A 25,313-nucleotide genomic window follows, 5' to 3' on the forward strand; every position below is an offset into this window, starting at 1 on the left:
CAATCACAGAGTCTGGCGAGGCAATGTCAAAATATAGATTTGAAATTACACTCACCAGCTCGACGATTTGTTGGTAACCGTTCGCGACGCCAATTGTGAAGTTAAAACTTCTTTGCAGCAATGTTGAGCGCATCATCAAATGAGGGAAACTGGATTCGCCTGTCAATACACTGATATTTATTGAGAGCCTCAGCGGCCGGAGAGTTCACAGCATATCACAGTTCTCCTGTAAGATACCAGCAAACTCTGCCCCAAAAGCGCCAAGCACCCATCTATACAAAGAGAAGAGGAGGGCCCTAAAACACGCGGGTTTTCCTTTAATGCATGCCAGATGTCGAGACATAGACTCGTTGCATTGTAAACCCACATGGGCCAAGCTTCTCCCCCACAAGACATCAGATGACCTCTTGACCTGTGTCTTCCTGAGAAGCTATGGATCACATTACAGGCAGGAATACACTTTAACCATTAAACAGATTCCCGAGGACAAATCACTAAACTCTATATACTTTAACAAAACCAAAATATTCCTTTACAAGTGTATTGGGATTTTTAATGGAAGTTCGGTTATGAATTATATTTTAATGCAACACCTTACACTTCCAGATCTACCAGGAGCTGCTTCAGGGCCCTGAGGACAACTCCTTTTACAACAGCTCTGTTCCAGAGATGCTTCCTCCTCCTCCACATCCTCCACCTTCACCACCCCTCCTGCTCATCGCCAGAACTAAGAGTGCCCCTCCCCATCTCTGCAACCACCAGCACTTTCTACGCATGCCGATTCATTGAAGGCCAAAGATTGCAGAGACGCTCCACCCGAGACTTCAGTGCCTTACTTTTCCAACAACGCCCCCTAATACGACGTCCAATGTGCTCTTTTAAGCCTCTGCACTGTTTTACAATAAATGAACTATTGTCTGCAACCATCTGATCAGTAATTTGAGACCAGAATAATTTGTATAAAACAGATCCTAAGGATATGATTGTTTTTGTGTGTTTAAGTTGAAGTGTGTTCCTTTGTCATGGTATATTAATTATTAGTCGCCACTTATTTAGGGTTTATATTAATACATTAATAACATTAACACATTCACTTTCTAGTAATTCATCATGTCGGAATTTCTTGAGCCAAATGTACAAAGACATCTGACACAAAATGTAATTACTGCAATTACGGCTATTTCAGCCAATACAACATTTCCACAATCTCATCTCAAATATCAACAAGTATCATTGAAATGCGTATTAAATAAATAAAAAGCGTGTTGTTTCAATTTTCCAAAATAAAGTTTATTTTTCCTCTACATTTAAGGTGAATTCTAAATATGAACCAAATATACCAAGAGTCACAATATGTCAAAGCCAGACATTTAATTATATAATAGCCCACTATATATGTACAGTTGAAATAATACAGATAACATATTCACACCAATTAAACAATTAAACAAATGCTAAATAACTTCAATATGAAGTGGGGTTCAGAGATGATCAGGATATTCAAGAAACAGTTAACAAACAGAAAATGATTAAAGAATATTTTGTTAGAGATTGAAGAACATTGTTAGAGCAGCTTACGAAATAATAAGTCATGAAATGTGAAATTCAGTCATTTACACTATATAAAAGGAGAAATGATTGTGTGAAGTCAAACAGCTAATCGTAAATACAGCATGGCCCTTTTTCAATTGTTGCCACATTATATACACATCCAGTCTCTTTTAGGCAGCTTTTTGGACAGGAATAAAGACATTGTGTCCTAGCATTGCAAACTCTTATGTATAATGTCACCTATTTGTTCTGTCCCTTTCAAACATACATTGAATTTGAGATGGTCAGGTACTGGAATAGCACATACACTTTGAATAGTACAGTACGGTAAATCCAGGGAAATGTTCTTAACAGCAAATATATAAGAAACACATTGTAAACATGTATAGGAGCACATTTCAAGATTGTTAGGGCTTTAGACATTAGTCTGGTATATACAAAATATTACAACTATAACAACACATCCAAAGCAGCTCCACATATAATTTCTGGCTGAAAGTGTCCCTCTCTATGGTTGTTGCTGGTATTGTCCCTCTGTGGCGGTGTAGAAGTCGTCCAGGACACTCTGCAGGTACTCGAAGGTGGGCCTGTCTTCAGGTTTGTGCTTCCAGCAGGACGTCATGATGGCGTAGAGCTCGTCAGGACAGCTGTCAGGCTGAGGCATCCTGTAGCCGCGCTGCACCGAGGAAATCACCTCTCCTTTGGTCATACCTGAGGAGAACACAGGCAGGCATGCAGGTGAGAATCTAGGATTGTTTAGAGCAGGGGTGTCCCAACTACGGCCCAGGGGCCAACTGCGGTCCGTTGTCCATTTTAAATTGGCCCTCAGCTAATTGTAAAAGCATAATGGAATATGGCCCACATCTGAAACTTGTGCTTTTCTTATATTGCACTTCTTAAATATATATGTATATGACACAGTAGTATTCGTGTGTTCATGTAACCAATTTTCAAATAAATTCAGTCAATTAAAGTTGAAAACATTTTCTAACAAATCTTAGTTGATAAAAAAACGCCCAATAACTTACTTACATATCAAGTTTCAAATATACCTTTCCTCTTTCCCCTTATTATAAGCAATCTGAGGCTTCTGTTTTAAGAGATGAGTTGTCAACACTTTTTGTAACTAAATAAATGAAACCCGATGGAAAGCTGTGATGTAGGCGTTTTTTTCTCTTTAAGCATTTCAATTATCAAGAATAATTTACCTACATTTGATTGATTTTGCTAACTTATAACTTAACTTATGAGGCAATAAACCTCACCTCTGGTGGGGGGCCCAACCCTTTATATGCTTTTCTGTATGTGGCCTTCAGTGAAAAAAGTTTGGACACCCCTGGTTTAGAGGGACAACACACATACTCTATATAGCCACGTAGTCATTAGCTTGAGTAAAGAATCACCAGTAGAGGACGGTAGATATTCAAAACACAATGACTCCAGTATTGTGGAAACCTCTTTTACTGTAGTCACCACGTTTGTCTTAGTCAAATTGTTCGTTATAAGTAAAGCTACGCAAGTTATTTAATGGTATTTTGTGCATTATTCAAAGATCATAACACTGTAGTTTAAAAAAAATTCAAATAATATAAGTAGTACAAATAGGCTACTTAGGTTTTTTTTTTTTACCTGGGTAGGGGCATTTCCCGTATGTTATAATCTCATAGAGCAGAACTCCGAAGGACCAGATGTCTGACTTGATGGTGAAGGATCCGTAGTTGATGGCCTCTGGAGCCGTCCACTTGATGGGGAATTTGGCTCCTGAGCATGACATGGTAAAAAACATTAAATATGCCGTTCATTTAGTATCTAACAAAACCAGCTGCTTGACATGATCATTGGCTCAGTGGCTTTTGTGCTACCATGAACATACTGTAGGAGAAAATCAAACTCTTCAAAACCATTGACCATTAATCCAGTAAGACAACTTTGGGAAGATTAAATTGTATCTTTTTAATCTTCCATAAACCAATCATTACTGAATTTTCTATGAAAATTGTTGTTACAAAATGCAAAACACATGAAGTTACACTATCAATGTGTGTAAAATCGTTTTTTGCAGATAAGTGCATAAGATGTCACTGAAATAAAAAAATATTTGAAATGCCAAATGATTTGCTCTCATCATAATTGCTTTTGCCATTAGTTGTTTACATCTGAAAATGTTTTAACCTTACTGCACTGATCAGCTTAGTGATAGACAGTCATAGCCTACTAGGCCAAGGAGTTGGTAGAGTATGGCCATAAAACTGCAAATCTATGCTAAAGGTCACAACTAATAAACGCCATTAATTCTGCTTACAGTAAAAGCCTGTGAATGGTGGCTCTTGTATGTTCAGGAAACTGACACTGAAAAACATTAAATATGCCGTTAATTTAGTATCTAAATTCAAATCAAATTCATCTGCTGAATGGAAAAAAACTCCATATTTCCACGTGTATGACCCATACTGCAATGGAATATGTAAATGAAGGTCAGAATAAAAACCTGCGTTTATTTGTAATGTTCCTATGAAGGGAGTTTCAGTGTTTCCTGGTTCCAGGTCAGTAATCATCAGGTTTATGATGACACATAGATACATTTTCACACACTAGACTGGTGTTAGTATGAAAGGAGAAAGAATGGTTTAAACCTATGTTGGTCACTGAGTGGTTTATTTTAGCTTGAAAAAGTAGAGGAACTGGCAACTGAAACCAAAAGTCTGGCTCTTGAAACACACATAGTTCATCAATTCTACTTCGATTTTTATTTTAGGTTTTTCAAAAGTATCCCCCTGGGAGTCAGCTAAATACTGAAAAATAACAATGGACATTCAAACAGAAAAAGTATACCCTCTCTGGCAGAGTATTCGTCGTCCTCTATAACTCTTGCCAGTCCAAAGTCAGCGATTTTGCAGAGCAGACTCTCTGACACCAGGATATTGGCTGCTCTCAGGTCTCTGTGGATATATTTATTATCCTCTATATACGCCATGCCCTCTGACAGATCACTGCGGTCAAACCTCCACCTTCAGCCACCTGAAGAAGACCACTCCCCCTGAAGATCCCCACAGAAAGCTGTGGCCAAACCTCCACCTACAGCCTCTATAAGGAAACCTGCACAGATGTTATCCTACTGCCATGTGGAGACCTGAGTGGAACAGCAAGGACCAGAGAAACACACGCAGATATAGTCCTTCAGTTAATATGCAAACATATTTCTGTGTTATTAAAGCTGGCTCTCTGTTTACATTCTGTTCACTTGTTCTTCTTCTCACAGGTGTTTTCAAACGTTGTGAAAGACTGAGCTCACACTCCTCAACATGAACCTGACTGACTGTGATGATGCCTTCATGAAACGAGAGAGCTCCACTGTACGTACAGCATGGGCGTCGCCTGGGGTAGGCATCCGGGGCTTTAGCCCCGGATGTTTTTTCTTTAGCCCCGGACAACTTCTCCCTCAATAATATAATACATTAACCTACTTTACCTATAGGATAGACGGCAGAATTGTAATTTCCCATGTTCAGTGAATGCAACACAGAGGCAAGACGACGCCACCAGACCAATCAGAGAGTTGCATGGACATAAACGTGTTTTATTGGCTGACAGGTACGTACCTCTCCTCTGTGACAATGTTTAAACTTTAAACCAGGGGCACTCAAATACAAATCTTAAAGGTCCAAAATAAATGTTTCAATAAGACAAAGGTCAGTTTATTACGGTCATTCAAACTTTTAAACAATTGCAACAAGATTCTTAACACGAGGTTGCAAAAACAAAAATAATCTGTATGCAGCAGTTTTCATTGTTGTTGTGTCTGTGCTTGACCCCTCAGAGTCGCAGTGTAAGAGCTGCACAGTTATGAATAAAGGCAGCTGCACCCTCTTTCATTCAGCATTCCCATTATTGCTTTATAAATGTATTCCCCCTTGTGTGTCCACTGAGGTTCGTCAGGCCCCAACACATCTTCAAACAAACTCCCCCTTTGCCTCATCATAAAAACTCACAAACACCAGCAACTGAGCATTGTCAGTGGTGTCAGTGGACTCACCCACAGCTAAGGAAATGCACTGACTTAAAACAGTTTTTTGGGGGCAGACCCCCTCAAAGAAAAACATATATTTACATACGTAAGGTCATCATCTTAATAGTTTTGTATGCTCATCCGTGAGCAGAGCATCAAGTTGACATGTCTATTACAGCTGAATGCGGCGATTACCATCTTGTTCAGCAAAACGCCTCACAAACTTATTAAGATCAACAGCTTCAGTGCGTTTTGATTCAATGCTGAGTACAGCCAAACTGACAGTCTCTTCTCTGTCAGTGTAGACCGCAAATACCTGATTCCTTCAGCGCTTGGGTCCGAATGCTTCTCGTTTTGCGCCGTCCAGTTCAAAATGAAATCGCCGCCAATCATATGCCATTGTCCACGCTCGCGCCAGGACCGGGGGAGGGGTTACATGACGTGCATCTTGTGCTGCATTCACTTGCACTCGGACATTAGAGACTTTCTCTCATAAATGTCCGATGAGCCACAACATTTCTTTCAAAACAAAGCTGCCAACTGGGGTGGCAGCTGGGGTGGCAAGGCCTATTTCTAGAGTGTCAGTTGCCACCCCCGTAGGTGAAACTAGGCTACTAGCTACAGTACAGATGGAACTAGATGAGCTGTTAACTCTCGCTCTGAATTTTTTTTTTTAATTCTCGCTCTGACTTAGACAGGTTGAAAGAGACACACACATTTTTCCCACCCGCATTCCGCGAAGACCCGCCCTACTGTGCCTCTGATTCGCAGATTGTTTGGGGGGAAAAAACGCTGACTGGATGCTGAATGTGATTGGACCAAAGCGTTGACACACACAGGTGAAACACAGTGGAACAGTCAGACATGCAGAGCGCTGTTTGCAGTGGACATAGCGGAGAATTTTGACTCGTTGCGAATGCGTTGTGGCGATGTCTCACATATAATACAGAGAGATAATACATATGAAAAGTATAATTTGCTCGGAGTCCGGAGACAGTGGTGGTTCGGTCCGGATCCGGACCGGAGTCCGTAGTTTGAGGATGCCTGCTTTAAACTGTCAGCCCCGGACGCGGAGATTCTGAAGATGGACATTAGACATTTCTTTAATAAAAAAGACGGCAATTCTCAAGTGGTGGCTCACACAACAACCCCAGAGCCACCACCTGAGCCAGGTGAACAAGGTATGTACCTGTCAGTAAACTTACAAGTTATGCGAACATGTAAGCAAAGCATAAATTATAGCTACGTTGACGTTACTTTGAATCGCGCGGGTAAGCTAAACCGTTAGCAAGTAGCTATAGCTAGCCAGATATATTAAATAAACACTTTGTCATACAATCTAAATGTTGTGTTTTTTAGCGTTACTTGGTGATTTCAAAGAAAGCTCTCTGGGAAATGTTGACTTACTGTTCGACATGAAGCTAGAAGCTACCTTACATTACACAGTTGATCCTGATTCCGGAGTCCTGTCAGTTAAAGTGTTTCATAGTTAGCTTAGCTTAGCATCAACCTAGCACTGAAATATATGGATGTTATGTGACAGTATTTCTGAGGAAAAGTCAGCTGAAATGGTGGCATAGTTTCCATTGCTTTACGTGTCGACAGCATGTTTGAACGTATTTGCAGCAGTAAATGTGGCTGTCTGGCCACTGACGTTGCCATAACAACACCTGCATTTAAATGTGCAAGCTCTTTTTGAGACAGATTTTGCATGAAAATATAATTCTTCTGATTGATATTCCTATTGACAGCTAGTTTCTATGTGAACATTATGAGATGGACAGCCAGCTAACAAGCTTTTTATATAAATATTTCAGATCAAAGCCAATCCAGTGGGGCTCCTGAAAGGGAGCAAGGGACACTATGCTCCCAAATATGAAGCCTTGACCCGCATCTTAAAATTGATATGATCAAAAGATGATCTGCATTGTCGGAGGCCTTTTTTCCTCATTATCATGTCAAATTGTACAGCTTTCCTTAGTGTTGAATGCAGAAAGATGACTATATTAGAGTATTAAGTGAAAATGACTATATTAAAGTTTTAAGTAAATATATTAAGTGAATTACTCAAACTGCATTTGTATAGGAATGATTCTGTCCTATTGGCAGATAACTACTCTAACAGTGATATCTACAAGAGGTTTCCAATGTAAATGTAACTATTTTCAATTGGTTAGTATTACATTGTGTGACAGTGTGGTGACACTCATTTGAATGAAGACAAATGTGTGTATCTTGAAATTCATTTATTTGACAGAGCTGGAAACGGATTGACTTACATACTTGTTTGTGTTTACCTACAGTCATCACAGATGAGCCAAACAGAGTAGAGGATGAAGAAAGGAGAACAGGAGAAAGGACACACAAGAAGGAGATACAACAGACAAGAACAACAATGGAGACAACAATGAACAGGAACACCAGAACAGACAAGAGTCAATGAGTAACATGACTGATTTAGGGACTGCAGATACAGGGCCAAGGCAAGTGAGACACCACTGCTTTCCATCCAGCATGTTTGGCCAGCAAAAGAGATCATTTCAACCGCAGACAGCAAGTGATGAGGGATTATTATTTCCTCCTTCCATCCCTGTTTTCTGTTTAATCTGATTACTAACTACTTCTAATAATTTGACATAGTTTATGATTTAATTGGAAAATGAAGTGTGTTTAAATAATAAACCCGTTTCTGATTCTTTGATTTCTTTTTGACATATGGGTGTTGAGAGATGTATCCATATATCTTAATGTTGCTCTCAAAGTGCACAAGATTGATGCTTTTGACTTCAGTATTTAAAAAAAGTCTTCCTGGGGGAGCATGGCCCGGCCCCCCCAGAGGAGGTGAGTTCCCCCCAAAATAGCACTTTATCTCTGCCTATGTAACTCCGGTGTAGTGTCCCCTCGTCAACAGATCACTCAGAGCTAGGGCTGGGCGATTTGGCCTAAAAATAAAACCTCTATTTTTTCTAACTAATGGACGATTTTCGATTTAAACCTCGATTTTTTTCTGAAATGATATGGATCCTCCTGGATGTGGTGAGTTAAGTATGGCGAGTAAAAAGAAGAATAAAACAGATGGTTGGAGTAAAGATGCGAGGACTTGACATTTTATTTTGGGATCATCCACATTTCCAACAAAGGTTCACGGATGAAAAAAATGCCAATACTGAATCTGATGTTAGAAATGTTGACTGCATCTGGTTTCATTTCAATTTCAACATTTCTATTATTTCCAAATGCACCTGCATGGAAAGAAAACCTATTAAATATCACTGTCCAGAATAATTTGGGTTGCATATTTAGTTATGTGAGAAAAATATACATTATACACTTTTGTCAATCATTTCAACAAATCATATCTCAAAGAAAATTAAAAGAAAGTATAAAGCCTCATATATCTTTGAAAATGTAAAACTGTTTTATGAAATATGTTTTTGTTATGTTCCAATACAAAATATAAAGGCTATAGGTCATCAGTTAAACATTTAAAAAATAAAATATATATTGTTATATGTTTTTAATATAATAGTGAAATAGAAAAACATGTCCAAATAAATCAGGTTACAGGATGTTGATTTCAGGAAAGGTAATATTGGGGTTTGTTATAGCTTGCAGGAAGTTAACCATTAGAATAATTGCAATGCATGAATTCCAGGTTAGTCTTGCTGTTGGCATCAAACAAAAAAATCACTTCAGACTGGTTTCATCATTTAAAAATATCATCATGTTGAATGATACAAATACAACAAATAATGATAATAAAAAAATACCCTCAAACAAAATAACATCCCTTTAACTTTCTAGGAAGTTTTCTACAGGTTTTTCGCGAGGAAGACAAGCCTGTCTACTGCCTCTGGCTTGAGGCATGCTCTTTGGCATGTTACAATATTACCCCCCGTACTGAAAACCCTCTCCGAAGGGGCACTTGTGGCAGGAATGGAGAGATATTTCTTGGCCAGATAACTCAGTCTTGGGAAGTTAGCTTCATGTAGCTTCCACCACTGCATGTCTCTGTCGCAGGTGCTGGAATAAGTTGGTTGTGTTCCCATGTTTTGCAGCGATCGTCTTTCTACAGACCTTACACAGAACAGTTGTTTGTTCTATGTCTGACTGCTTGTACCCGAACCACTTCCATACAACTGAACTTACTGAAGTGGTACCTTTTTTAGGAATGAGTTCTTCTTCATCTGTGTTCGTGGACATTTTTATGCTACGTCTGTCGTAGTGATGTGTCGGTCGCGAACTATTTAAGTGAACGACGGGAGCCGGCTCTCGCCCGCGAACGAGCCGTTTTTTTTGCGGAGGGATCGGCATGAAGGCACATTATGCAATGTGCACATTATCCCGCTTATTACATGGCCAAATTCTCAGCAAAGTAACGACATGACTCCCCAATATTAATTGAAATGCTTTTATGGATTTAGAAAATGATTTTATTGATTTAAAAAATAGTTTTGTATTGATTTAAATTGACATGCATCCGCTAAGAAAAATAGTGCGTTGTTACTGTTTGAACTAACGTAGCAACGGCAGGAACTGCTTCGATAGTGTTTTTGAGGAGCTTTTTGATTACAGATCCAAAAAAAAATCGCGGTTTTTTCGGTTTAGCCATTTCACAAACCGTAGGAAAGTAAAAATGCGATTAATCGTGAAAACCGAAAAAATCGCCCAGCCCTACTCTGAGCTGGTGATTACTTTCCTGCATTTCAATGGACAGCATATAAAAAGGACACGTGAGCTGCATTGCTTAAGAGATCCTCTCATGCTATCTCTTTTACAAAATAACAACAAAACAAAACATCAGTGATCGTATAGTGGTAGTATATTTTTCACAAGCAATGTGAAACATTAAACTTATACAAACTGGTGTACAAAACTCACATACCTGCGTTGATCTCCTGGAGTGTCTCTACTCTTTCTTCTCCACATCTCTTTCCAACATCAGAGATTGCAAACATTTCAGAAACAGCTAGAGGTAGGGGACAAACAACTTGTTCGCTGGGCATGTCAAAAACCTCCCTGCTATGATCAAGACTTTAGGGAGCCTTTAGCCCCTCTAGCAAAGGGACTGGAAAGCAAGCTTTGAAAATGCAGTACCTTCTACATGCTGTCATGTTCCAGACACTGCTCTCAACCACTCAGGGCCTGCACACATACCTGCAGAAAGAAACAATTGACTTGGTGCAGGCAGTAGATTACAAAACAGCAGTTGAGAACACACTGAAAAGTTACCGAAGTAACGAGAAAGCACATGAGGTCTATGACAAGACCAAGGCCCTGTGCAATGATCTTGATATTCCCGAAACTGTGACGCAGAGGAAGAAGCGTAGAAACAAGGAAGACTTTGTAGTCAAGGCATCATGTGGAGCAATGTGAAACATTAAACATAAATAAACTGGTGTATAAAACTCGCATACCTGCATTTCAATGGACAGCATAAAAGGACTCTGAGCTGGGTTCTGGTGCTCAGATTAGCTATTGATGATCACGTTGATAAATCATATAAAACAAATAGCCAATCTCACAAAAAACATGTTGCTGTGACTGTGAGCATTAAACAATTAACATTAAACTAAACAAACACAACAGTACGTTATTGTCCTTATAAAATAAAAACATACATTTTGTCCACCGAGATAATACAGGCACCTTACCCTCAAGAGATCCTCACGTGCTATGAGAATCTCCCACAATGCATTGCCGTAACAAAGCTAATGCAGGCACACGTTTGTGACACCAGATGGCGCAATTGTGTATGTGCGTGTGGGGAGTCTTGCAGTAGAAAATTTGACTGTAGTGCCGCCACTGTGGGCTAAGCCCCGAATGTTTCCAGGTCCAGGCGACGCCCCTGGTTTAAACCTATGTTGGTCACTGAGTGGTTTATTTTAGCTTGAAAAAGTAGAGGAACTGGCAACTGAAACCAAAAGTCTGGCTCTTGAAACACACATAGTTCATCAATTCTACTTCGATTTTTATTTTAGGTTTTTCAAAATATCCCCCTGGGAGTCAGCTAAATACTGAAAAATAACAATGGACATTCAAACAGAAAAAGTATACCCTCTCTGGCAGAGTATTCGTCGTCCTCTATAACTCTTGCCAGTCCAAAGTCAGCGATTTTGCAGAGCAGACTCTCTGACACCAGGACATTGGCTGCTCTCAGGTCTCTGTGGATATATTTCTTATCCTCTATATACGCCATGCCCTCTGACAGATCACTGCGGTCAAACCTCCACCTTCAGCCACCTGAAGAAGACCACTCCCCCTGAAGATCCCCACAGAAAGCTGTGGCCAAACCTCCACCTACAGCCTCTATAAGGAAACCTGCACAGATGTTATCCTACTGCCATGTGGAGACCTGAGTGGAACAGCAAGGACCAGAGAAACACACGCAGATATAGTCCTTCAGTCAGTGCTTGAATTGGAATGAAAAAGGTGCCAGTACTCTAAAATCAGCAACTTTTTCAAGTCAATTTTATATATACAGCCCACAAACAAGAATTTGGCTACTATAATGCTGGTGGGTTTGTCTCTTTACTACTGTATATTTTAGAAAGGTTCACTGTACTTAACATTTTTTATGATAGGCAGCGGATATGGCTAAAGCTCAGTAAGGTCAATATTAACTGAAAATATAGCAATCAAAGTCTAGATCTTCTGCTGAAGACACATGAAGCAGAGACCTTTCAGGTGAGAGCCCCTCTGGTGGTGTTCAACATTAATGACAAGGAAACAAAGCTCTGGTCAGAAGCATTTTTTATAAAAAGCTTTAACAAAATTAAGTATTTCTGTACATTTTGAATGCAATCTAACTTTCCAACTCAGAAAACGAAAAAGTGCCAAAAGTCTTCTCACATGGCTGAGCTGCTTTGCAATATACTTCACCACTGAAGAATACAAATATGTATAAAGTAAACTATGATGCAATCTAACTTTCCAACTCAGAAAAATGATAAAGAGCATGAACAAAGAACATGTAAAAACAAATGCAAAATGTGCACAATCTAAAATGAGAAACTGTAACTGCAAGTAACAAAGTCTGAGCCATGGTAAAGAGTTACATTGAACACCAAGCTGATCAGATAACTCCCTGGTTGGTCTGAAGTCCTTCTATCTCCAGGATCTGTACAAATCGGCACATTATGCCAAAAGTCTTCTCACTGGGTGAGCTGCTTTGCAATATACTTCACATTGTTAGAAAAGGCTCCAGAAGGCCTTGGGGACATCAGTATCAGGGGCTGGAGCTGGACAGGCTCTTTCATCAGCACTTCTCCTTCCCTTTGCCAGCCAGGACCTCACATACTGTTCCGGATTGAACTGTCCTAGTGATGGTCCATTACATTTAATGAAAACCAGGCTGGACAGTCGGCTGACAGAGAGAGCATTCCTTTTTGCAGTAAGGATATCGTTCATGCAGCTGAATGCCCGCTCACACTCACTAGTGGAGACAGCGATGGTTCGGACTGCTTTCAGTAGAGGCTCCATGGCAGCAGGTGTACGGGATGCCCTGGTTTCCTTGTATTCGCGAAAGCCCTGAACAGTCTCTCTTCTGTCCACTTTCAGCACTTCGCACAAACGTAGCACCTCTACGTCCCCATACTGTACGTCTAACTCCTCTTCAGGCCAACTTCCAGGATGGATAACTTTCATGTCCTGGATTAGCTGATTGTCCCGGGCCTCCCGGCCATGTAATGGGATTTCTCTTGTGCTGACATGAGAGGAGGTTGTGGAAGTCATTCTGTGTCTCAGATTCTCTACCATACTGCGGAAAAACTGACCTGCATGAATCTGTACAAGCCTGCCATTCTCACGCAGGGCAACACCCTTGAAGGACTTCTCAGCTAGAGCTGTATGAACTGTAGTCATGTGTGGGCCAGGCATGGTGACCATGGATTCAAAAACTCGTATTTCTCGAGTTAAGAGCCTATCTGCTGTAGGCAGTGTCATCTCTCTTTTTTGGAGTTGCCGAGAGAGGTCGCTGAGCTCTGTGAGCGCATCGTACATCAGTCCCAGATTGCTGACAAACGTTGCAGATGTGAGCACATCATCCAGGCCCTTGTACTTTGCTCTGTCTCTGGAATCCCTGCTCGTGTCGTTTGCAGCATTTGTGAAGTGATCATGAAGCACTCGGTAGTTTTCCCAGACTGCTCTGACGCTCCTTTCACTTGAAGCCACCCAGCGGATGGACAAAACACGCCCTATCACCAGGAGACGCTGTCCGACTGCTTGCGCACACTGCGCTAACTGCCTCTGATTTTTGGGGGAGGCATGGAACAAGGAATAGAGTTTGTCAAAAAAGATCTGGAAATGATTGAGCCCTGAGACCTCCTTGACCACATCCCCAACTGCCAGCTCTAAATGATGATTGGAGCAGTGCCACACAAACAGGCTTGGGAATTTACTACACAACTGGGTAGCAACGCCTGTTCTCTTCCCTAGCATGACTGAAGCCCCATCACATGCAAAAGAAACGAAACACTGACCTAAAAAGTCCTCGTTAAAATCTCTTCCAAGACACTCCATTAACGCCTTTGTGATGTCATCAGCCGTTGTTCCATCCAACTCGATCAGCTCCCAAAAAAACGTTTCGGGCTCAGCATCAGCTAATGCTGAGCGTAGACACACAAACAAGCACCGTTTTACCACTAATAGTGGTAGATTCATCGACCAAAACACAGAGTTTTCTTTGGTTTTCTGTAATGTCTTTTGCCATTTTTTTCTTCAGCTCATGAGCTATGTGGTCGATGATTTCGCCACAGGTTTTATTGGAGTGCAAAACCCTGCCCACGTTCAGCCCATTCAGTTTCTGTACATTCAAATCAATTGGCATGTCTGTGAATGGCCGGCTATGTTTGCCAATTTGATATGCCGTTCGAAAAACTCTGATAGTGGTGTCTAATTCAGATTTATGCATAGACTGCACTTGATGTTGAATAGTTTCACATGAAGCAGATGTAAGGATGTCAGCAGCTTTTACATGGGCTTGTGATTCTTTATGTTCTTTGATTTTTTTTTCTCAGGCTAGCTTGTTGTTTGCCCTTGTCAACACCGAAATGAGACACTGCACACTCACCCCATTCAGTTGACAGTTTCAGTCCTTGTCCAGTGTGTATTCCCAAAGATTTGACATCTCTGCATATCCGACATCCTAGCTTCTTATCTTTAAGAAGGAGCCATGCATTGGTCTTGCAAAAATATTGCACCTGGTCCGTTGTCCAGCAGTCAGGTGCATCGCTTTGCCCGGTGTTGGTGGTGGCAGTTGCGCCAGCAGCAGCTAACGTTAGAGGCTCTGGAGGAGGCGGCGGAGCTAGTGCTAATGCTAATGCACTAGAACTTGGAGCAGGGGGATCAACCAAAGAAAGCTCCCCATCAGACACAATTTCCAACACAGGCACAGCATTCTCTGTATTTGAAGTTTCTTCCGGCGACAACCGCTGTCTTTTTGCACTTTTATTAATCCACGCTAACATTTTAGAAATGCTAATTTGTGACGTGACTTGCTTTCCTTCTCTCGGGGGCGTGCCTGCTCTGTTCTATCACTCTACATAGCCACCCACTGGGTGGGAGTTGCACTGCATAGACACAACACACGTGCATCTAGGTATGTAAATTGTAAAGCATTAAAACATGGTTTTACTAACAGTTTTCAGTATGTTGTTACTTCGGCATTATTATTATTATTATTATTATTATTATTTTGAAACGTGTATTACTATTAAATCACGGTCAAATAGGTTAATTTTGACATAGTCGTTTCCACCACAGTATTTACATGGAGAAGATAAGCCCCGCCCCCTCTCCAGCACGTTCTGTTTGAATGACAGGAGTAAACAGCTGACAGCCGCTGTGAAACTCCAGCGGTTAGAGCGATGAGAATGTCCGTTCGGCACCTCATGACGCATCTACTGAGTACCGGGCGGCTGTATATATATATATGGATGTATAATAAGAACGGCGGGAGAGTGTTGAGTACTGGCACGGTGCATGAGTACCGGAGTACCGCCAGCATGCCGGTACTGAGCAATAAGTGCCGGTACTCCATGGGTCAGAACCAGAAGTGCCGGTACTGCGTACCGGTGAGTACCGGCCCAATTCCAGCACTGCCTTCAGTTAATATGCAAACATATTTCTGTGTTATTAAAGCTGGCTCTCTGTTTACATTCTGTTCACTTGTTCTTCTTCTCACAGGTGTTTTCAAACGTTGTGAAAGACTGAGCTCACACTCCTCAACATGAACCTGACTGACTGTGATGATGCCTTCATGAAACGAGAGAGCTCCACTGTACGTACAGTATAGCAGTATGAGATTTCTTAACAACACTCTGAGTGTATTGGGATTTTTAATGGAAGTTCGGTGATAAATTATATTTGAATGCAACACCTTACACTTCCAGATCTACCAGGAGCTGCTTCAGGGCCCTGAGGACAACTCCTTTTACAACAGCTCTGTTCCAGAGATGCTTCCTCCTCCTCCACATCCTCCACCTTCACCACCCCTCCTGCTCATCGCCAGAACTAAGAGTGCCCCACCCCATCTCAGCAACCACCACCAGTTTCTCCTGCAGCCACCGCCTAAGAGGAAGAGACGTAAAGAAAAAAGGAAAGGTAAAGGCGAGGCAGCGGAAGACGGTGCCCCTCAACACAAAATCCCCCACATGGCGGTGGATCTGCAAGAAACGCCAGATGAGAAGCAAGGGGCCGAGTCATCCTCAGAAAAAGGGTCTCTAATGGACACCCAACAGAATGAACGAGAGAAAACAGACATCGAGGGGAACGGAGTGAGCCAAGACAACACACTTGAAATAACACCCACTACTGATGATGTTATGGAAATAATTGTCATAGACGCCAAGATGTGACATACAGGACAAACCTTGATGTCTGTTTACCTTCTTTAAGGACACAGGCTGCTTAGCCAATAATGTTATTGTTCCCATTCTGTGACCGGTCAATACTGGGTCACAGATGGTCTGTGTTGTGGGTACACTGGGACACTTCCTTCTCTGTATTTGTGGACTCCAAGGTGAAATCTTCGAGGTCATAGGTGTCCGAGGCAAGTAGCTCAGTGTTCCCACACTGTTTAGGCTATCTTCTCAAATATGTTGTTTACTCTCTGCGAAACCAGTTAGATGGGCTGGCAAGAGAGAGGCTCTCCAGAATTGACGTGGCAACTCTACCGTGAAGTCAGAACCTCTGACTCTTGGACTTGTGATGTGAATCCTCCGGCCGTTAACTCCAAATAAACCATCATGTGTTTGACATCAAAGCTACTGCTCTTCCCGTGTCTCCTTCCTGAGTCGGTGACTCCCACTGCATAGCTACACAGAAGTTTCCTCTACAAATTGGCGTTGTCGGCAGGATGCCAATAAATCTACAGGGCTGGTAAGTGTGATTTTCAAATCTACATTTGGACATTGCCTTACCAGAATCTGTGATTGACGGTATCCTAAAATTACCTGTGAAACTGATCGGCTGCGTTTCCTTTTGGTTAATGAACATTTGGGGATGATAAACCCAGGGAATCAGTGTCTGGGGACTCAGTCCTGGCTTATTTCCTCTGTGTATGCTGCTCGGGACGGAAGTGCCATACAGGCATACACAGCTCATGTTTAGAGATACCTTAAGGAAGGGGCATCAGTGAAGTGGAGCTTCTGTGTGAATTGAAAGCAATGTAAAAGATTTGTATTGGACAAATCGCCGGATTTTGGGGGTCTTAGTGGCTAAGCACAGCAGTTGAAAATAAGCAGCCAGAGATATTTGCTGCTATCACCTCTCTGTAAAAACACGGCTCCAGCTGCAGCCTTGCGTGTGTGTGTGTAAAAGAAACCTCACCGTGTGTGTGTGGGGCTGGAGCAGTGCAGGCTGAGAGGGAGAAAGTCACAGCTTATTGCCTATAGGTTTTAACTCACGGCACCGCCGTCCTTCAAACGGGACGGTCTAAAAGCACTCGTTGTTTAGGACCGCTTTTCTCATGGTTAGACGGGCCAGCGCGAAGTGCGTGCATCACCCGATGCGCTACGGCTCTCTGGAGCAGGTGGCGGTCAGGAGTGCATACATACAATTATAGGCTAATTGATCAGAGGTGTGTAGTGGCAAGCAAGCATAGGCAAACTGTGTTTCACCTTGAGGTGAACTCGATAGCAAGTGTATATAGGCTGGTCGTACGGACTACAGTCAACTGAGCTGTTGTTTGGAGAGAAAGGGCAGGGAAAAAGTCTGTGGGCTCCGATCGGGGGGGCACAGCGCCACTAGAAACAAATAGCCTAGTGGTTGTCGCAAGAGGATAAGCTAGTTATCGTTCTTGGACGGCTTTCAGGCACCGATAAATCACTTGTATGCAAGGGTGAGGCGTGAGAAGACGCCGCACTGGAGATAATTCCCCACCCCCTCTAAGATCTCTAAAATCCGGACTAAATTGAGCTGAAGAGCTTTGCTGTCGCGCTGGTGTTTATTAAGAGTTCATGTTTTGTTTGTCTGATTGTTTGTATGGGGGTCTATATTGGTTTGTCCCGCCGTCTTGTGTATGTTTTGTAACAATAATGAATCAGTCCATAGACAGGGTAAAATGAACTAAACTTTAATTATCTCACCAAAAGTAAATGACCTGAGAAAAATAAAAAGAGTGTTTTTATGTCCTGCCTCTGAGTGTGCAGGGGAAAATGTAAACAAGAAGCCCACTGTTCAGGGTGAGCGCTAGGTGTAAGAAGAAAATAAGATTATATTGCTTTAATAATCCATTCTTAAATGGTATTGCTGGTATGTTAAGATATCTTTGTGACCTTGTATAAACCCTATGCCCCGTCCTGCGCCCGAGACCCTCAGAGACTTGCCTGAGGAGATCAGGGTTGCAAAATCTGGTTTTAGGTCAATGTTGTATTATTTGTTTCATTTATTCTTAATCTATGTATTGTATAGTAATAATGAATAAAAACGTAATGTATTGAACACATTCCGAAACAAAGCAGATAAGCAGAACAAGACTCAGACATAATACTAATTGTTGTTGAAACCTTTTGCGCTGTTGCAGCAAAATGGAAACTGTGTTAATTATTCTGTTCCAACTGGCCACTGGAATCAGAGAATTAATATAAGTTGAAGTTCAATTACAGTTTTAAAAATAGTTTAACATTCTTTATTAAACTGCTCCAAATTATTTCTAGTATCAACCAATTGGTCTCTATAGACATTACTAAAATTAAAATAGTTGTTAAACTACTGACAAGTTTTCTGAAACCGAGCTTATGAACAATAGAGTAAAGGTTGCTGGTTAAGCCAGGATCAATATATTTGTTGAAGTTTTTATTGTGTGCATAATAAATGTGTTAAATTAATTGAGCAATTCTTTAAAAGTATAATGTTGCAATTTCTTTAAAATAAGTAATTACAGTTACAAAATAGGTGTTGTTTTCCAAGGGCCTCTCTTTCACAGGCACTTTGAATCATAACACTTCCAAGTCCTACAGAGATCAGTATCACTTTGTGTTGCAAGCCAAATCCAGGGGTTCTACTCGAGCCCAATTTTAAATACCATAAAGAAAAGTATTGAACCCAGCTCGAGCTAAATGTGAAATGTATTTAATTAATGTGCAAGTGTTTTGATTTATTTAAAATGTTCCAGTCTAGCTTCCTTCGAGTTTAGTGTAAACAACAGATTGGTTCTCATAACATTCTCACTGCTGTGCTGTCCCAAATGTTTTAAACCTTGGGCAGATAAGCACACACACACACACACACACACACACACACACACACACACACACACACACACACACACACACACACACACACACACACACACACACACACACACACACACACACACACACACACACACACACACACACACACACACTTTGGATGAGTAATCACTTCATCCAAATTGTAAATTGTTGCCTTCTTTAAAGTTATTAGTAAATTCAAGATTAATTATTCAATTAAATGTGGTACATAACATATAATAAACAAAATAACTTTGATTTGATCATTTTGTTCACAACATTAGACCTTGTCCTCTAATCTCTACTAGAATAAGATACGTGTGCATGTCTGGGTGTGGAACACTCCTGTAATGTACCTAATCTTGTTATCCTTTTCATTACAGAGCTGGGAAAATGGTGTATTGCTTAGATTCGGATCCGTGCAAAGTCCAATTTTGACTGACTTTAGTTCTAATGTTAATTTGATTTCAACCCATAAGTAATTATTTAGATTAACTCAACATTTCACATGATGATGGATTAGTGCTCCACATTTTTCCCACTAATTTGTTGTGCAATTAGGCCAATGGTAAAGAGAGACATTGATGACCTTGTGTCCCTTTTGTTGGTACGTGGTTCCATTCTGTCTATGGCCTTGGACGGCTTCACTAAGAATCACCCAGTTCTGACAGTCCGGCTGAGTGCAGTCACAGAGATGCTATGGCTGCTCTACATGAAATGACATTAATGGTCTGGTCTGAGAATGGACACCATTACCTGCTTCCAGAGACAATGCCGCTCCTCAAACTGAACAATACTGTCTCACGTGGGCCACTCCCCCCACCAAGCCATGAACTGAAAGCTTGAGATCTGCTTTGAACACCTGGAAGCCTCCCGGTCACACCAGCACCAACCCTTGGGTCAGTCAGATGGGACTAACGGCTTAACTTAGGGCATTTGGTTCAGAAATATGACTCTCGTTACCGCAGAGTGGGTTGTTTTTTTAAGGCTATTCATACTGCTATGCAGAGGATGCCTGTAGGTTGGCAAGCTGTTAAAAGCCCCTACTATTTTTTTAAAATAGGCCTAAATGTCAGGGGCCTCTTAATGTCTAGTTCTACATGTATTCACATTATATGGACAATGTTTCCACCTGGTGAAACTGAAGGCTGCACGGTACTCAGGCTACAATACGACCATTCTGTTCTGCTCTAACGATTCAATTGATAGATTCTACATCAAAACAATTAGCTTTTATTGTTTCCAATGATAACGTCATTTTAAGAGAAGGAATGCAAACCTGTTTTCAAATGTAAGGTTTTGAATGTGTTTGACATTTCTCAGTAATAACACCCTCAGACACCCACTATCATTCATGCTATGCCTTCAGTAGTGACTCAGATGTTAAGGGGGATGAAGCTTTTCCTCCCAAATCAGATATGCTTTGTTTTTTTAACAAAGGTATGCATTTCCTGCATAATATATGTTTCTCACAATTGTTTTTTTTGTAAGCTGCACACAGGTGATACTGAGTCTTCTCGATTAATAGATTACACCATGCTTAAATAGACTCCTAAGTTATTATTTCATATGAGACATATGTAAGAAAAGGGAGGGAAGAGTCAATTATATTGAGTAATTGATTTTATATTGGAACATTTATTTCTCAAACCTGTTTTATGGAAGAGGAAAATATTTCTGATAAACTAATATGTTATCAAACGGTAAATGGTGAATTAATATAACATTTAGAATCATTGAGAAGGGGTGATATCCGCAGGGACTAGCTCACCTTTAAATTACAATAACATTTCTCTACTTTGGACTGATGAGTTTATGATTCTTGCATGTTAAATGACTAACACAAACCTTACATTTATGCATGTGCATGTCTCAGGAAGGCTCCCAAATAATTCTGAGGGGCCTATCCTATTTTTGTATTTAAATGATAATGTGCTAATCCATTACCTTGAGTTGTCTGCACTCAGGAAAACATCCCTATCAAGTGTTAACCCAATAACTACAGTAGGACAGCTCTGAAGGCCAAGGGTCAGAGAGAGAGAGCTACGTGGGTCCACGCCAGCCACTGCAAGGTCCTAGTCACCAACAAAAGTAGATGACAACAAGTGATGTGTCCTAATCACCAACAGAAGTAGATGACAACAAGTGATGTGTCCTAATCACCAACAAAAGTAGATGACAACAAGTGATGTGTCCTAATCACCAACAGAAGTAGATGACAACAAGTGATGTGTCCTAATCACCAACTTGCACCACACTTGCACTACATACACCAAAACACACTACACACAAGGTATCACGAGCGAGTGCCAGCTGAGCGGTTCCATATGCTCTCTGGTTCCTCGTTTGTGTTACCGGTGTGCGGAGTCTGACTGTCCGTGTCACAAAATCGACCGAAGGAATACACACACACACCCCATGGAGCATTCCCACCTCGTGATGACGGCTCGCCTGGGACAACGCAACCGTGAGCAATACAACTGGCCTGGCCCAGTGATGTGGGGTTTAGCTCGCCACAAGATTACGTTTGGTTGTGCGGCGACAAGCTCTATCAAGTTCTGGCTCCCCTCTGGATAGGTACATGCACTCTAGTGGATTTGAATCCAGCAATCAGGCTTAACAACACTACTCTTTAATGTATTATCCATGCATAGAAAGACCTACAATGATGTTTCAAGTACTGGATTAATTTCAGTTTTGGCCCAAAACAAATATTTATAATATTTCATATAACAATTATGTAGCATATTTGATCCTCAAATTAGAGAAGTATAATTTAAAGAAATTGATATTCTCAACATTAGATAAACACAGAAGAATCCTTTCCAAGTACCATAAGTAGCTCAGGTAAGTATGGCTAATAGGAATACTTGATAGACTTAATTTGGTACAGATCAGTGGTAGCATTTACAAATGTAATAATTCAAGGTTTAAAAATGTTTAATCCTTCCTTTCCAGGTTTTTACAAAAGTCTTTGAATATTTGCCTAACTTTTCCTTTTCAGATTTTGAACAATGTACTTGACTAAAATGAATGTATTGATTTCACTAAGTGCCTTACTCTTGACTAAAGCGTATTTAAGTAAACGTAAAAGTAATCCTAAAATTGAGGACACTGCACTTTTGCAGATTACAGATTGATCAAATCACCAGTGTGAATTCTATACTCTAACTGTGAATTTGTAGCTGGATCTCTTACGATCCTGAGTTTTAAAAAGCTTTTGACTAGTGATTGCCTTGAAGTAAATCTTTAAAGCGGCAAGCTGGTTTTGATTTTATAGTTTGATGAATGAAATTAACTAATGGTAAATGATAAAAGATATTAGTTTAAAACAAATATTTAGCCATTGTGCACCTGTGTTTTATGTGTGTTCATTATTATGCTTTTGACAAAAGATGATCAAACACTGATGAGAGATGATTTTTTCTATTATGATTGGCTGTATCAATCATTGTGATTGAATGTTTCAATCTTATTCTACTTTGTGATGTAATTAATGTAAGGTGAGACCACACTCGAATCTGGAGACGCCTATTGAGTTAATTATTGACCAAATTATTATTAGACTAATGTTTTTAGGTTATCATAAATGATAAAAAGAGAGGACTGTTATGGAAATAATTGTCATAGACGCCAAGATGTGACATACAGGACAAACCTTGATGTCTGTTTACCTTCTTTAAGGACACAGGCTGCTTAGCCAATAATGTTATTGTTCCCATTCTGTGACCGGTCAATACTGGGTCACAGATGGTCTGTGTTGTGGGTACACTGGGACACTTCCTTCTCTGTATTTGTGGACTCCAAGGTGAAATCTTCGAGGTCATAGGTGTCCGAGGCAAGTAGCTCAGTGTTCCCACACTGTTTAGGCTATCTTCTCAAATATGTTGTTTACTCTCTGCGAAACCAGTTAGATGGGCTGGCAAGAGAGAGGCTCTCCAGAATTGACGTGGCAACTCTACCGTGAAGTCAGAACCTCTGACTCTTGGACTTGTGATGTGAATCCTCCGGCCGTTAACTCCAAATAAACCATCATGTGTTTGACATCAAAGCTACTGCTCTTCCCGTGTCTCCTTCCTGAGTCGGTGACTCCCACTGCATAGCTACACAGAAGTTTCCTCTACAGATGACAACGCAAAAACCAACACAAATGGTGGTGAAGAAAGCAGAACAAAAGATGGAGGAAGTGAAAAATTAAGCGAGAAATCGTCCAAGACTGAGCAGAAGAAGAACGCCGACTCAGGATCGCACCGTGCCGGGTTCGACGCCTTTATGACGGGATACATTTTTGCCCATTCATGTACCCTGAACAAGAAGAAAGGAGTGGAAGCTGTAGGGAAGGAGGAGGAAGAGGAGTCCTGGGTTCCTTCGTGTCTCAATAAGGTCTACCTCAGCGGTAAATCTGCTCCTCTCAACGTGGTTAAAAGCACCTTCTCCAAATCATCCAAGGCCCATGTGGCGAAGATGGAGATGGTTTGGGGAAAGAAAGTGTAGTGTCCACACTTGAACACAGTATTTAAGTGTTTATATTAGGGCTGCAACTAATTATTATTTTAATTAGTAATCTGCAGATTACTTTTACGATAAACTGTTTGTTCAATAAATTGTCCAAAAATAATAAAAAAGGAACAACCTCAAAAGACTCAAAGTCCAAGTGATTCAATGTTTTGTTGAGTCCAAACCTATGGTCCAAACCCAAAGATGTTGACTTTAATATAATATTTAACAGAGAAAAGCCAAGATCTAAAAACTGCATTTTCTGGCATTTTTTCCATGGATAATTACTTAAAGGATACATCAATAATCAAAGAAGTTGGTATTTTTTTCTCTGGATGCACCTATTGATTGGTCAATTACTAGTTACAACTCCAATGTACATGTGCAGGTTCAATATCAATAATTGTTTAGCCTGCCAACAGTTTGGCTCAACTATTTGATGGACAGTGCTGAACCCCAGAGGGATGGGTAGATCCCCTTCCTCTGTCACTATGAGGTTGACCATTTCTGTTTTTAGTGACACATTTTGACAATTATTGAATAGATTGGCTTGGAATTTGGTCCATGCCCCCCCCCCCTCCCCCTCAGGATGGATGGATTTAAAAGAGTAATCCCTAACTAGGGAACCAGGATTTTGTGTTGATTTTATTTGCCATGTTTTAAGAATGATGGAATAGGGGGTCAGTTTGCTTGTGGAACAACCTTTCAGTCTGGCAGTGTTGAAATGTAAGTCTGTTTCTCATGCTCTATACTGTTTTTATTTCTTTGTAAGACTTTTGTACATTTTTACCTACTATTAATAGTATTAAAGACGGTAATAAAGTGCAATTCAGTGGCAGCTGTTTTGATCAAGCCAGGTATTGTTTCTTAAGTTTCTCTGGAAAGAGCCAGATTCTTGATTTGCATTCATTCTTCATTTTAGATGTTTGTATAATTACCTTTTACAGGAGTTACCTTTTGAAAAAATAAATGTATGCTCTTTAAAAATGATCATTGTCTTTATTTCATTATTTACTTATACTGGTTTTATCTTGAAGGATGATTAAAACAAAATGCCATAATTTAATCCCTTGCTATAACCAGCACATCATTTTTGAATCGACTGTCCATGGAAGTAATAGTTAATATATCAGCAGTGTGGCACCAATTGTACCACACTCACAAGTTGACATCCCATTTTAAATACGTTTTTAAAACGTTTTTGTTTGTAGATACATTCATTTTTATTGTGAACTACAAGATTGATAATCATTTTATTTTTTAAATGTTTGCAAACTGACTACAGTGAAAGTTGGTGTATAGCTCCTTCACAGGATAAACCATTTGGTCTTTAGTAACTCAGCCTGTCCTCTGGCGCCACCCTCTGGACAACATTTTTCTTGTTTCTGTTTGTGTGATGGAGAAGGAATTACATTTGTTTGTTGTTACAAATACTTTCAGTTGAAACAGATTCCTGGTGACAACATTGTTTGGAAGTAGTTCGGCTTGAACACATCACTGAGGGTAAAGTATGTCACAGAACACAGGATTATTTAATAGAGGTG

The 25,313-nt window shown here is 40.6% G+C and overlaps 2 protein-coding genes across 5 annotated transcripts; one reads left to right on the forward strand and one right to left on the reverse strand.

Annotated features, from left to right (window-relative positions):
* Positions 1–1,351: 1,351 nt before the first annotated feature.
* On the reverse strand, positions 1,352–4,712 carry LOC117557316 (tyrosine-protein kinase Lyn-like). Its single transcript, XM_034233114.1, has 3 exons — positions 4,384–4,712; positions 3,181–3,312; positions 1,352–2,262 (listed from the first exon to the last, which is right to left on the reverse strand). The coding sequence occupies exons 1-3, from the start codon at positions 4,523–4,525 to the stop codon at positions 2,060–2,062; spliced, it is 477 nt and encodes a 158-aa protein (XP_034089005.1). The 5' UTR covers positions 4,526–4,712; the 3' UTR covers positions 1,352–2,059.
* A 6,851-nt stretch (positions 4,713–11,563) lies between these two features.
* On the forward strand, positions 11,564–23,997 carry LOC117557315 (target of EGR1 protein 1-like). 4 transcript variants are annotated; one of them, XM_034233111.1, is made up of 4 exons: positions 11,564–11,962; positions 15,743–15,836; positions 15,949–16,372; positions 23,399–23,997. In XM_034233111.1, exons 2-4 carry the CDS (start codon positions 15,786–15,788, stop codon positions 23,764–23,766), a joined length of 843 nt encoding a protein of 280 aa, XP_034089002.1. In that variant the 5' UTR covers positions 11,564–11,962; positions 15,743–15,785; the 3' UTR covers positions 23,767–23,997. The 4 variants fall into 4 exon arrangements, with proteins under 4 accessions (XP_034089002.1, XP_034089001.1, XP_034089000.1 ...); XM_034233110.1 differs by having other exon boundaries at positions 11,564–11,945; XM_034233109.1 differs by lacking the exon at positions 11,564–11,962 and having other exon boundaries at positions 15,664–15,836.
* The last annotated feature ends 1,316 nt before the right edge of the window (positions 23,998–25,313 follow it).

This window comes from Gymnodraco acuticeps, unplaced genomic scaffold (genome assembly GCF_902827175.1).
Source record: "Gymnodraco acuticeps unplaced genomic scaffold, fGymAcu1.1, whole genome shotgun sequence".
NCBI classification, from domain to species: Eukaryota; Metazoa; Chordata; class Actinopteri; order Perciformes; family Bathydraconidae; genus Gymnodraco; species Gymnodraco acuticeps.